At 49.0% G+C, this 14,760-nt stretch overlaps 2 protein-coding genes across 2 annotated transcripts in view; both read left to right on the top strand.

The window, feature by feature from the left end:
• The window catches only part of LOC138800584 (uncharacterized), a 7,637-nt gene extending 3,721 nt beyond the window's left edge, over positions 1 to 3,916 (top strand). The window contains exons 3-5 of the mRNA XM_069982359.1: positions 1,131 to 1,254; positions 3,145 to 3,218; positions 3,361 to 3,916. Of these exons, the coding sequence (XP_069838460.1) occupies positions 1,131 to 1,254; positions 3,145 to 3,218; positions 3,361 to 3,728 (566 nt within the window). The 3' untranslated portion in view covers positions 3,729 to 3,916. The remainder of the gene's footprint in view (positions 1 to 1,130; positions 1,255 to 3,144; positions 3,219 to 3,360) is intronic.
• A 9,515-nt stretch (positions 3,917 to 13,431) lies between these two features.
• On the top strand, positions 13,432 to 14,373 carry LOC138801890 (taste receptor type 2 member 140-like). Its single transcript, XM_069984982.1, has one exon. The coding sequence runs from the start codon at positions 13,432 to 13,434 to the stop codon at positions 14,371 to 14,373; it is 942 nt and encodes a 313-aa protein (XP_069841083.1).
• The last annotated feature ends 387 nt before the right edge of the window (positions 14,374 to 14,760 follow it).

The following is a 14,760-nucleotide window of genomic DNA, read 5'->3' on the forward strand; positions in this document are numbered from 1 at the left end:
ACAAGATGCTGGGAAAGCTGGGTGACTTCTATCATACTGAGTATAAGATGCTGGAAAAGCTTGGGGACTGCCATTATACTGACTGCAAGATGCTGGGAAAGCTGGGTGATATCCATTATACTGAGTATAAGATGCTGGGAAAGCTGGGTGATCTTCATCATACCGACCACAACATGCAGGAAAGCTTTCTGACCATCGTTTTACTGAGTATAAAATGCTAGGAAAGCTGGGTGATCACAACGATGCTGGGAAAGTCCCCCCCATCCTGTCCCCTCTCTTCTGTCACCTCACTTCCTACCTTCTCCCTTCTGTCGCCTTACTTCCTGTTCCCTCCCTTCTGTCACCCGACTTCCTGCCCCCTCCCTTCTGTCACCTGACTTCCTGCCCCCCCTTCTGTCGCCTGACTTCCTGCCCCCTTCCTTCTGTCGCCTGACTTCCTGCCCCCTCCCTTCTGTCGCCTCACTTCCTACCTCCTCCCTTCTGTCACCTGACTTCCTGTCCCCTCCCTTCTGTCACCTGACTTCCTGTCCCCTCCCTTCTGTCACCTGACTTCCTGCCCCCTCCCTTCTGTCACCTGACTTCCTGTCCCCTCCCTTATGTCGCCTGACTTCCAGTCCCCTCCCTTCTGTTGCCTGACTTCCTGTCCCCCCCTTCTGTCGCCTGACTTCCTGCCCCCTCCCTTCTGTCGCCTCACTTCCTACCTCCTCCCTTCTGTCACCTGACTTCCTGTCCCCTCCCTTCTGTCACCTGACTTCCTGCCCCCTCCCTTCTGTCACCTGACTTCCTGTCCCCTCCCTTCTGTTGCCTGACTTCCTGTCCCCTCCCTTCTGTTGCCTGACTTCCTGTGCCCTCCTTTCTGTCACCTCACTTTCTACCCCCTCCCTTCTGTCGCCTGACTTCCTGTCCCCTCCCTTCTGTCGCCTGACTTCCTGTCCCCTCCCTTCTGTCACCTGACTTCCTGTCCCCTCCCTGCTGTCGCCTGACTTCCTGTCCCCTCCCTTCTGTCACCTGACTTCCTGTCCCCTCCCTTCTGTCGCCTTACTTCCTGTCCCCTCCCTTCTGTCCCCTGTCCCCAGTGATGTTATATAAGATGATGTGTGATTCTCTTTTCCTCTTTGTCTCTTTTTCAGGTAATTTGTTACCTCTGGACCAGGAGGTGGAGTGGAGTAAAGACCTGAAGCTGGTGGACAGAATTGTGGCGGCCGAGCGCTATGTGCAGTCATCTGATTTCATTTTTCCAATATTTGTCTACAGGTAGAGGACCAGTATAAGTGACCTGGAGACCATATCACACCGTACTATACACAACTACACCATACTATATACACAACCACGCCATACTGCACACAACTATACACAAATACACACTACTATACACAACCACACCGTACTACACACAACCACAACATAATATACTATACTATACACAACTATACACAAATTCAACCCTTCTATACACAACCAAATCATACTATACACAAATATACCATACTATACACAACCACACAACTGTTCATAAATTTGTGAATAGAATATTCTCAAAAATTAAACAAATAAATTCACCTGGTACTGACCAGACATAGGCCTGCACCAGTACTGACCAGACATAGACCTGCACCAGTACTGACCAGAAGTAGGCCCGCATCAATACTGACCAGACGTAGACCTTAACCAGTACTGACCAGACATAGGCATGCACCAGTACTGACCAGACGTAGGCCTGCCCCAGTACTGACCAGACATAGGCCTGCACCAGTACTGACCAGACATAGGCCTGCACCAGTACTAACCAGACATACGCCTGCACCAGTACTGACCAGACGTAGGCCCGCACCAGTACTGACCAGACGTAGGCCTGCACCAGCACTGACCAGACGTAGGCCTGCACCAGCACTGACCAGACGTAGGCCTGCACGAGTACTGACCAGACGTAGGCCCACACCAGTACTGACCAGACGTAGGCCCGCACCAGCACTGACCAGACGTAGGCCCGCACCAGTACTGACCAGACGTAGGCCCGCACCAGCACTGACCAGACGTAGGCCTTCACCAGTTCTGACCAGATGTAGGCCTGCACCAGTACTGACCAGATGTAGGCCTGCACTACTTTGTACGGCTTTTTAAAAAGTGAGAAACGATAGATTGGCGCAAATCCTGGAGTATGTGAATTTTTGGGTGAATATGCAAAACAGGCAGATTAAAAAAACCTAGTGCATCTAAAAAATATTTACCCCGATCCATTCCACTTTCCCTCCATCCATCCCTCCCTCCATCCCCCTTCCCTCCATCCATGCATCATCCGCCCTTCCCTTCATCCATCATCCATCATCCATCCCCCTTCCCTCCATCCATCCATCCATTCATCCATCCATCCACCATCCCCCCCTCTTCCCTCCATCTCCCTTCCTTTCTTCCCTCTATCCATGCCCTTTAATCCCTCCCTCAATCGCTCCCTCCCTCCATCCCTCCATCCATCTCCCCATCCCCCTTTCCTCCATCCTTTCCCTTTCCTTCCTTCCTCCATCCATATCCCCATTACCCTTTCCTCCATCCATCCCCTTCCCTCCAATCATCCATCCCTCCATCCACCTCCCCATCCCCTTTCATCCCTCCCTCCCTCCATCCCTCCATCCATCCCTCCATTCATCTTCCCGTCCCCCTTTCCTCCATACATCCCCTTTCCTCTCTCCCTCCCTCCATCCATCTCCCCATCCCCCTTTCCTCCATCCATCCCCTTTCCTTCCTCCCTCCATCCATCTCCCCATTACACTTTCCTCCATCCATCCCCTATCCTCCAATCATTAATCCCTCCATCCACCTCCCCATCCCCCTTTCCTCCCTCCCTCCCTCCCTCCCTCCATCCATCCCTCCATCCATCTTCCCGTCCCCCTTGCCTCCATACATCCCCTTTCCTCTCTCCCTCCATCCATCTCCCCACCCCCCTTCCTCCATTCATCCCCTTCCATCCATCCATCTATCCATCCATCTCCCCATCCCCCTTCCCTCCATCCTCAATCCATCCCCCTTGCATCCATTCTTCCCCTCCCTTGGTTGATCTTGGTGGACATGTGTCTTTTTTCAACCTTTCTATGTAATTTCCAGGGATGTTGGTCTTTATTTAACACCTTTTTGGGTCAATTCTAGTGTGAAGAAAGGACTCGCCTCCCAGGAAGTGCCAGAAATAAAGGAGCTGCTCGACATAGCCAAAAACCTAACAGGTAACCACCAGCTGTCCAGTCTTATATTCTCTAGAATTCTTATTGTAGGTGGAGAACATCTCAAGGTCCTCAGTTCTTATTCCATAAGTAATTCTGCTTTCTGATAATACCACACGTCATAGGAACCTTCATTGTTTTGCAGGAATTTGCCCTGTGGTCGTTCTCACCCATAAGACTCACTCTAACCTGAGGGACGTCCGGGCCAAATTCGAGGACATGGATGTGGAGAGGATCTTCGCTCTTGAAAACTTCACCCCAGAAGATCACCTAAAGACAAGGGGAAAACATGAAGAGGTGCTGAAGCTTTTCCTTGAAGTCATTAAGGATATCCAGTTCCGGATCCAGAGATTTTCTGATCCAGAGGAAGAACGAGAGAAAAGGAAACAGTTTGTCCTCAGATATATATATGAAACGGAAGTGAAAAAGAGGGAGGAAGAAATGGAGAGAAGACACAGAAACGAACAAAGACCAGTAACAACTGCAGAGCAACGTAACTGCACTTTACAGTAAATGTACGGCGTGGGGCTTTATCTCTATAATTCTATATTTTCTGATCAGCCCATTTCACATACACTACAGCTCCTGGCAGACCTATGCGTCGCTATGGTAACAGACTACAAACATACCATGTGTAGTCAGACAATAAATTTTATATATTTTACATCACAAGATAACTTTGAACTTTCTTTCTTTTTTAAAAGCTGAGTATTAAAGTGAGAGCATGCACCTTGTAAATCACCCTCTGAGCATCTGAAGACACCAGTACACCTTTACTAGCTGAGGGCCAAATGCTTGTTTGCCATCAGCCATCTCAGCCAATACATCCATACCCACCAGAGAGATGTGGCCCCAGCTTACACCCCTGAGAGCAGAAGGGTTGTGCGGTGAAAATCCAACATGCCTGATCCTTCTCTTCCCTACCAGAATCTCCGGTGGCTTCCATACATGTTAGATGGTCAGTCGATCCCATCAGAACCTGCAGGATCACTAGGCATTGACCAATGTGTATTGTGAGGAGAACACAGAGTCCGGGCTATGCTTATTCAATCTCTACCTGGATCCGTTTTCTGCCACCAGAATAGAGCTAGAGTGAAGCTCTCTTAGTCGAGCGCCATTATTACGCTGAGCATTCGGACCCTCCCCCACCCCTCCATTCCCCCAGTACCATAATTTCCAGTGTATTCTTGGCCTCCTGTTTGTCCAGTTATAAATAATAAAGGCGTCGTCCCATGAAACAAAGGTGGAAGTGATGAGTTCCTGTCTTCCTCTCTGATCTGGGACCCTGGCGCTTCATTGCAGCAGAGCAGACACTTTCCCACAATCCTGCTGGCTTACACATGAACTAAAGATACTAATACTGACCATACAGATGAGGAGAACGGAGCATGTGTGACCTGTCATAGTGTGCAAGGGCAGGTCGTAACCAAGGGCAACAGGTTATTAAAACAAAGTTCTTATTCTTATTCTTATTCTTCTTTCTTCCTCTTCTTTCCTATTACACGGCCCGGTTATCGTTTTACAAGGGCTGCATGGACATCGTTACCAATGTTCTTGCAGCCCTTGCTTAAACCTTATAGATTACCTGTTCAGGCTGCAGGGCTCCTCTTGCGGTCTTCTTCTCTCTGGGTCCTTCTGGCTGCAGCTGGGGGCCATGTTCACACTACTTAAGTCTCCGGACGTAGCGCGTTCCATGAATAAGCAGCCGGAGACTTACGTAGTTTGCGTACAATGGAAAGTTTATGATCAACGGACGCACAGTTCACACTATGCGGCCGGACATATACGCAGTGTGAACATAGCCTCAAGGCGGCCTGTCTTAAGGCCCTATTCCACGGAACGATTATCGGCCGATATCGGCCGCTACGGACGATAATCGTCTCGTGGAATAGAGTGCAACGATCAGCCGACATCGTTCATGTCGGCTGATCGTTGCAGTCGCTTGTTTTTCAACATGTTGAAAAACAAGCGACTGATATAACAGCGATCTGCTGCCGTCGCTCCGTTGAATAGGAGCATCGGCAGCAGACGCTGCTATATCCTATGGGCTGCCCGGACGATCAGCGATCCTCCGAGCAGCCCCCCCCCGCAGCTCCCCGCCGCCCCTCCCGCACTCACCCGCTCGCTGCAGTCGCGTTGAATTGCGGCAGCAGCGAGCGGGGAACGACCCGTGTAATAGGCCCTTAAGCTGAGACAGACAGGTCGCTCTGAAGCTGGAGCGCGCGGGACCCGGGGAAAGGAAGACCACAAGAGGAGCCCTGCAGCCTGGATAGGTAGTGTAAATTTTCAGCCACCAGCTGCCCACCACTATTACACGTAACGATGCATGGTCGGCCGGCGCCCGACAATTATAGGTTCAAACCTATATCAACGATCAGCCGATTGTTGTCATCAACTGATCATTGTATTTATTACACGGAGCAATAATCGGGCCGATTTGGCCGACTATCGCTCCGTAAAATAGGCCCCTTACTCACTTCATGCCGGTCCTGGGACCATTGACACCATTCCTGGTCTCTGGCTGGGTCGTTTTTCATTGCTTTTAATCTGTGTGGGTTGAAATTCCTTTCGTCTAGTGAAATTTTTTGTGAATAAATGTTTTTGTACATGTATTTGGTGTACCAATGCCTTATTGCATCCACTTTCTGTATGGAGTGTGATTTGTCCTATATCTAATGTGGTGTCCCACCACAGGTGTTGCTATTGGTTACATCCTTTGTAAAAGCCTGTACTTATGGTTGTTCAGTGGTGATGAAGTAGTGATAAAGTTTCGCCACTAGATATCGCTATCATAGGTATTATAGATATGTGTATTTATCTGCTGCACGGCTGAAGTATGTTAAGGGTTATTGTTTGCGGGATCTGTGAACCTATGGGAGTCTTTCCTTCTTCTATCCTATCAGAGCTCACCTTACTTTCTCTGTATGCACTCTTCACCCACTCACAGTGCACCTTAGATACGCTGGGGAAGGATAGTCACATGGGTGACAAGAAGTGTATGGGTCTTTTGTGTTGGACGTTGTAGGGGAAGGATGAAAGCTAAATAGCTCCCTACAGTGGTCCCTTTGGGCCCCGGCCCTCTGCCAGGTCCCCAGTCTCAAGCAAATGAGTCTTAGTCAGAGCCCCATATGGGTAGGAAGCAAGACAAGATGCAGCTAGCAGTATTCCTTCAGTTTACTCTATATAACACTATGCAGCGTTAAGCCCTTAAAGGGGTAGTGCGGTGCTAAACATTTATTCACTAAATAACACACATTACAAAGTTATACAACTTTGTAATGTGTGTTATGTAAGTGAATGGCCCCCTTCCTCGTGTTCCCCCAACCGGCTGGAGTGGTTCGGCCAGCCTCCCAAAAATGACGTTGTCGACCCAAAATGGTGGCCGGGGTCGACAGCGAACACGTAAGTGTATAATGCACCACACTTCCAGGGTTGGGGGAACATAAGGAAGGGGGCCATTCACTTACAAAACACACATTACAAAGTTGTATAACTTTGCAAAGTGTGTTATTTAGTGAATAAATGTTTAACGCTGCACTACCCCATTACAGGAGAGGAGAAGTCAGAAATCATCTCAACCCACACCATGGACAAGGAGTGTCACAGAGCAGGACAGTATCCACAAAAGCCAAAGAGCTAGGAACTGATCTAGATAGAGCAAAGTTGCAGTAAGCCTATGAACTCTATCTCGCAGCGCGGGTGTCAGCAGGGAACCCTCAGCATTCAGCTCATCCCAGGTAACAAGGTCTGGGCCCTGTGTCACCCTCTAGGACGGGTCCCTCAAATCTAGTGGGCATAAGGTGGTGCGAAGACTAAAAGGTCAAAACACGGACACAGAAATCTTCTTCTTCTTTCTTCTTTCTTATTTCTTCTTCTTTCTTCTTCTTCCTCATTCTCCAACATCCCGGCAGAGCCTCCTCCCTTCCTCAAGGGAAACATATCCTGTCACAGTGAAGTTATATTGCCAAGTAAACAACAGATTATTTATGATAAAGAGGCTCTGTGATTCTTCACCTCACACTGACCCAGTGTACACTATATCCTTGGGACATTTCACCTTTCTGTGGATGGCAGTATCGATAGTCCGGGAGGGTCCCTACACCACTCTGGCCAACCGTGATCACAACCCAAGGGACCCCGGCAGGTCACTGTCCATAGGGGAACAAGGTGTAACTGGCCCTTTAAATTAAAAGTAGGTGTGTCACGATACCTGTGTACCCAAACGGCAATGGCGTTACGGCACAAAATCTCAGGGACCAGCTACATCTCGGCCAATCACCACAAAAGTGGCGTCACACCTTACCATCTAGCAAGTGATCAGCGTTCCTCCGCCATAGCACCGCGGGCGCTCACCACACTAAGGCATAGTGTATGATATGTGTTATTAAGGGGGCAGGTTAGTGCATTACAATTATAAAGTATCATGTACTGTGCCCCCCTTCATAAAGTATAATGTACTGTGCCCCCTTCATGAAGTATAATGTACTGTGCCCCCTTCATGAAGTATAATGTACTGTGCCCCCTTCATGAAGTATAATGTACTGTGCCCCCTTCATGAAGTATAATGTACTGTGCCCCCTCCATGAAGTATACTGTACTGTGCCCCCTTCATGAAGTATAATGTACTGTGCCCCCTCCATGAAGTATACTGTACTGTGCCCCCTTCATGAAGTATAATGTACTGTGCCCCCTCCATGAAGTATACTGTACTGTGCCCCCCATCATGAAGTATAATGTACTGTGCCCCCTCCATGAAGTATACTGTACTGTGCCCCCCATCATGAAGTATAATGTACTGTGCCCCCTCCATGGAGTATACTGTACTGTGCCCCCTTCATGGAATGTAATGTACTGTGCCCCCTTCATGAAGTATACTGTACTGTGCCCCCTCCATGGAGTATAATGTACTGTGCCCCCTCCATGGAGTATACTGTACTGTGCTCCCTCCATGGAGTATACTGTACTGTGCCCCCTCCATGGAGTATACTGTACTGTGCCCCCTTCATGGAGTATACTGTACTGTGCCCCCTTCATGGAATGTAATGTACTGTGCCCCCTTCATGAAGTATACTGTACTGTGCCCCCTCCATGGAGTATAATGTACTGTGCCCCCTCCATGGAGTATACTGTACTGTGCTCCCTCCATGGAGTATACTGTACTGTGCCCCCTTCATGGAATGTAATGTACTGTGCCCCCTTCATGAAGTATACTGTACTGTGCCCCCTCCATGGAGTATACTGTACTGTGCCCCCTTCATGGAATGTAATGTACTGTGCCCCCTTCATGAAGTATACTGTACTGTGCCCCCTTCATGGAATGTAATGTACTGTGCCCCCTTCATGAAGTATAATGTACTGTGCCCCCTTCATGGAGTATAATGTACTGTGCCCCCTTCATGGAATGTAATGTACTGTGCCCCCTGTGCTCAGCAGATGGCGCTCCCCTCCCCCGCCCCAGGATTACATTCCAGCAGAACTTAATTTGTTAGGAAGAAATGCGTCCAAATAATATCAGACATTTGGCATTGTGGGCCCATTGTTACATGCAGAGCCCTGGTGAGGTGGACTTCATCAGATGGGCCCAGCCGGACTCCATTCTTCAGGTTTCCTTTATAACCAAGCAGGATGCAGATGTTCGGGCCGTTCCCAGCACTGAAGAGTTACAGCCGCTGCCAGAAATCAGTTCTGCAGTATTCATAGTGCCGGGAGCCTAAACAAAACCAGGCATTAAGAATGATGAGAGATGAGAAAACCTTTTTCATGAGAAATCTCTAAAATTCCTCCAGAAGGAAAGGCCCGGAGCTGTGGAGTAGGAAAGAATAAGGAAGAGCGCGGAGCAGGAACACCTGTCTACCCAGTGTAAGGAAGAGCATGGAGCGGGGGCACCCATCTACCCACTGTAAGGAAGAGCATGGAGCGGGGGCACCCATCTACCCAGTGTAAGGAAGAGCATGGAGCGGGGGCACCCATCTACCCAGTGTAAGGAAGAGCATGGAGCGGGGGCACCCATCTACCCAGTGTAAGGAAGAGCATGGAGCGGGGGCACCCATCTACCCAGTGTAAGGAAGAGCATGGAGCGGGGGCACCCATCTACCCAGTGTAAGGAAGAGCATGGAGCGGGGGCACCCATCTACCCAGTGTAAGGAAGAGCATGGAGCGGGGGCACCCATCTACCCAGTGTAAGGAAGAGCATGGAGCGGGGGCACCCATCTACCCAGTGTAAGGAAGAGCATGGAGCGGGGGCACCCATCTACCCAGTGTAAGGAAGAGCATGGAGCGGGGGCACCCATCTACCCAGTGTAAGGAAGAGCATGGAGCGGGGGCACCCATCTACCCAGTGTAAGGAAGAGCATGGAGCGGGGGCACCCATCTACCCAGTGTAAGGAAGAGCATGGAGCGGGGGCACCCATCTACCCAGTGTAAGGAAGAGCATGGAGCGGGGGCACCCATCTACCCAGTGTAAGGAAGAGCATGGAGCGGGGGCACCCATCTACCCAGTGTAAGGAAGAGCATGGAGCGGGGGCACCCATCTACCCAGTGTAAGGAAGAGCATGGAGCGGGGGCACCCATCTACCCAGTGTAAGGAAGAGCATGGAGCGGGGGCACCCATCTACCCAGTGTAAGGAAGAGCATGGAGCGGGGGCACCTATCTACCTCATTTATGGAACAACATGAAGCAGGGGCATCAATCTACCTAGTGTAAGGAAGCGCACAGAGCAGGGGCACGTATCTAACCAGTGTAATAAAGCACAGAGTGGGGGCACCTATCTATCCAGTGCAAGGAAGAGCAGAAAACGGGGGCATCTTTTTACCCAGTGTAAGGAAGAGCATGGATCAGGGGTACCTATCTACAAAGTGTAAGGAAGAGCACGGAGCAGGGGCACCTATCTACCCAGTGTAAGGAAGAACATGGAACAGGGGCACCTATCTACCCAGTGTGAGGAAGAGCAAAGATCAGGGGCACCTATCTACCCAGTGTAAGAAAGAGCACAGAGCAGGGGCACCTATCTACCCAGTGTAAGGAAGAGCACAAAACGGGGGCACCTTTTTACCCAGTGTAAGGAAGAGCACTGAGCAGGGGCACCTATATACCCAGTGTAAGGAAGAGCAGAGAGCAGGGGCACCTATATAGCCAGAGTAAGGAAGAGCATGGAGCAGGGGCACCTATCTACCCAGTGTAAGGAAGAGCACGGAGCAGGGCTCCGTGTAAAGAAGAGTCTGGAGCAGGGGCACCTATCTACAAAGTGAAAGGAAGAACATGGAGCAGGGGCACCTATCTACCCAGTGTAAGAAAGAGCACAGAGCAGGGGCTCCTATCTACCCAGTGTAAGGAAGAGCACGGAGCAGGGGCACCTATCTACCCAGTGTAAGGATGAGCACAGAGCAGGGGCTCCTATCTACCCAGTGTAAGGAAGAGCACGGAGCAGGGGCACCTATCTGGCACCTATCTACCCAGTGTAAGGATGAGCACGGAGCAGGGGCACCTATCTACCCAGTGTAAGGATGAGCACGGAGCAGGGGCACCTATCTACCCAGTGTAAGGAAGAGCACGGAGCAGGGGAGCCTATCTACCCAGTGTAAGGAAGAGCACAGAGTGGGGGCACCTATCTACCCAGTGGGAGTCAATGGGTTACCTTGTGGGGAACACATGTCTAATATGGCGGTGCTTTCATCTAGTGGTGGGAACAAGTCACATGATATGAACAGGATCCTTGTTCCCCACGGACGGCGGATACAGACGGCCATAACAGGATCCTTGTTCCCCACAGACGGCGGATACAGACGGCCATAACAGGATCCTTGTTCCAACAGACGGCCATAACAGGATCCTTGTTCCCACAGACGGCCATAACAGGATCCTTGTTCCCACAGACGGCCATAACAGGATCCTTGTTCCCCACGGACGGCGGATACAGACGGCCATAGCAGGATCCTGGCCTAGTACTAGTCCTTTCTAAAATCCCTGTATAGTATTAAGCCCCTTTGTGCCTCCTGTATACTATTAGGCCCCTCTGTGCCTCCTGTATAGTACTGGGCACCTTCTGTGCCCCTGTATAGTATTGTGCTCTTTTGTACCTCATCTATAGTATTGAGCCATTTTGGTGCCTCCTGTATAGTATTTCACTTCCTCTGTGCCCCCTGTAAAGTATTTGCCCCCCCCCCCCCCCCCCCATCCTGTCCCTGCTGTATAGGACTCGATCCACTCTGTGTATTCTACATATTTGGCCCCTCTGTGCCTGTGGTATAGTATTAGGCTCCTTCATAGTCCCTGTTTAGCATTAGGCCCCCTCTTTGCATCTTATATAGTATTAGGCCCCCTTTGTGTCTTCGTATTGGTATTGGGCACCTTCTGTGCCCCTTGTATAGTATTGTGGCCTTACTCTGCCACCTGTTTAGAATTCGGCCTCCCTCTGTAGTATTGGACCCCTCTGTGCTCACTTTCTAGAATTAGGCCCCCCTCTGTAGTACAGGGCCCCCTTTATCATGTAAAGCACTTCTTATCCCCCTGTATAGTATTAGACCCCCCTTTATGTGCCCCTGTACACTATTGGGCTGGGATAGGAAAAAAACAACTCATCTTTCTTGGTTCCCCGAGTCTCCAACCTCTAGCCTCCAGATATCACGTCATGCAGCCCAGCGGGATAACGTCAGTCTATACTCTAGGTTGCATGAAGGAACAACGACATAACAGAGGTCAGTGTACAGACATCGGGCCAACTGGACATCCTCCAGTAGACTTGTCTGACACTGCCGAGGGAACCTCCTGTGCCTTTGTGCTGGCCAATGGTATCGGGGGTGATCATGTGCAATAATAGAGCCAGGCACAGATGGTAGTTTGGTATTCAACGAGAAAACATTAACATAATCATCAAAAATGGAAATGCAGTGCTTGAACATCAACATTGGTCAGGTTTGGGCTATGCTGAAGCAGAATGAAGGGTCCTGTGATCTGGTCCTCTTTACTCCAGCCCATATCACTTGTGGTCTCCTTGAAGCAGACAGCAGGCAGGGCCCAGAGATGGGTCAATACATTCACTCCATGGCACTGCCGTCCTCAATAGCAAAGTACAGCTCTGAATACTCTTCACTTTCCTGTTCTCTACTTACAGAATATTATTAGGACAGTGGCAGGAAGATGGAATTCTTAGTAGGAACAGACATTGTCCCAAGCTGCCCTCAGCTACTGGAACAACTTCTCCGGTAAAGGAAGGCTGGACCAAGGCTGGACTGAGAAAAGCTACTTAGACCGTTGTCTCCTCCAGCAGAAATCTCACCTAGAGCTTCTCATGTTGTCCTGCTCTGCACTTCTCACTACAGGCCCTATTCCACCAACAGATCTGACGACAGATTATCTGCCAAAGATTTGAAGCCAAACCCAGGAGTGGATTTGAAAAGAGGAGAAATCCAGTCTTTCCTTTACCTTGACCTGTTCTCTGTTTATAGTCTGTTCCTGGGTTTGGCTTCATATCTTTGGCAGATAATCTGTTGTCAGATCTTTTGGTGGAATAGGGCCTTAACGTCTAGCTAAGCTCCACCTACCTTCTAGCAGGATCCTACAGTGTTGTGTTATTCCTTTCAGTGCTCTCAAAGTTGATTGACACGACTACAATGGTATCACATCGATAGAAACAGCAAAACACCATAAAACACTCAAAATTTTGTTGAACACATCTGGAATGTAGCTACGACAGATGACGCCAAACACAGGGACCCCAGTGACCCCAGTGACCCTCGTGAGACACTGCACAATCTGGTCCATTGTTGTCTTCCTGAACCCGAACTTCGGCCCTGTTCGATCATCTCTACTCTTGATCAAACCAAACCCCTTATCCACTGAGGAGTCAAAATCTTGGTGCACGTCATGTACGCCGGCTTTTAGTGAAAACGGTGGCATCATGTTGGTTGTGTTTCCAATAGTAAATCTGTCCCTTTCCTCCATATTTCCAAATCATTTTAAATGACTAGAAATACTTTTTTAATTTCAGAAGTTAAAGATTTTTTGTGACTTATCTCCGAGGATTTGTTACAGTGTATGAGTGTAGACAATCCTCTGCCACCTATCATATATCATAACCAGATCCTATCACAATTGTACAGAACAGAGATTTGTTTATGAGGTCGTCCCGGCAGGCGGTGGAATTGGATACAGATGACATTTCCTTATCTGACCCCTCTGCATTACTATATCTGTCTGTAAGAAATTCAGTCCCGGCTGATGTGTCCTGACTCCACTGTTGACCAGAACATCCCAGAGACGGCAGAAATGTTTACGGCTCTGGAGTTATCGAAGTTGGTCACTGGATTCCTTATGTTAGCTCCAGGAACGGCTCTGAACTTCATCATCATCGCCATCTACTATGGAGACTGGAGGAGGAGACAGAGGTTGAGCCCGTGTGACCAGATCTTTCTCTCCATCGCTCTCATTAACCTGGCCCAGCAGGGCTTTGCCACCCACAGCATCTTTATGAACATCATCTTTAGTAACGTGCTGAACTTGAGGTTGTGGCTTCTGTATGTCTATACCATATTCTTAACTCTGTCCTATTTCCATTTCTGGAATACGTCTTGGCTTTCCATCTATTATTGCCTGAAACTGGTGAACTGCTCCGGCCGTCACTTCACTTGGATGAGGAGCAGGTTGTCTTCTTCCATGGCGGAGATACTCGGGGTAACTTTAGTTGTGGTATTCCTCATTACTCTGCCTTTTCCCTGGATGGTGGAAATAATCCCCGACCACAATATGACCAGAATTGTGACGGGAGACCTACTGAACACCAGATCGCCTTATGTGACAGTCAACTTACTTCTCGGATGTATCTTTCCGTTTTTTGAGACTCTCATCTGCATTGGACTCAGTGTGACGTCTCTTCTGAGACATGTGAGGAGGATGAAGAAGAGCAGATCTGAGTTCTCGTCTGGTCCTCAGGTCTCAGGTCATATTCGGGCAGTTAGGGTCATGACCCTTCAGGCCTTTCTCAATGCTTCTTTGCAACTTTCTGCTAGTGGCCTCATTCTGACTTCCCTCAATCCCGGAGTCATATTGGATGGGATATTTACTCTCATCCTAGTGATAAATCCCTCAGCCGAGGCTCTAACGTTAATCACGGGAAATCCGAAACTAAAAAGCAGGTTATTAAGAATCCTGAACATCTTCTGACACGTAATATTCTGTCTGTCCATCAACCATCTGTCTCACGTCACTTCCCATTTGGTTTGATCATGTTCGGCATCTCATTGCATTGATGATCTTTGTCCTTTCTGATCACTTTCACGAGACCTTTCTGCTTTTTGACCCCAATGGGTTTCTTGTATTATTCTCATTATTCTCGTTATTATCGGTTTCATTCTCGGTGGTTATATTGTGACCCCATTGGTTTAGTTTACATTGTTATATTTTTCTGCTGTTTCATATGTGATAAATCCTAGCTCTGTCTTTTGATGTATATTTGGTGTGTTATGCTTCTTTAACTTACTAGCCACTATCAATGTCCTCATAGTCCTCCGCTCCTTTGCTCTCTATGCAGTGGATAAAGAGTGAGAAATG

Source organism: Dendropsophus ebraccatus, chromosome 9 (assembly GCF_027789765.1).
Source record: "Dendropsophus ebraccatus isolate aDenEbr1 chromosome 9, aDenEbr1.pat, whole genome shotgun sequence".
NCBI lineage: Eukaryota > Metazoa > Chordata > Amphibia > Anura > Hylidae > Dendropsophus > Dendropsophus ebraccatus.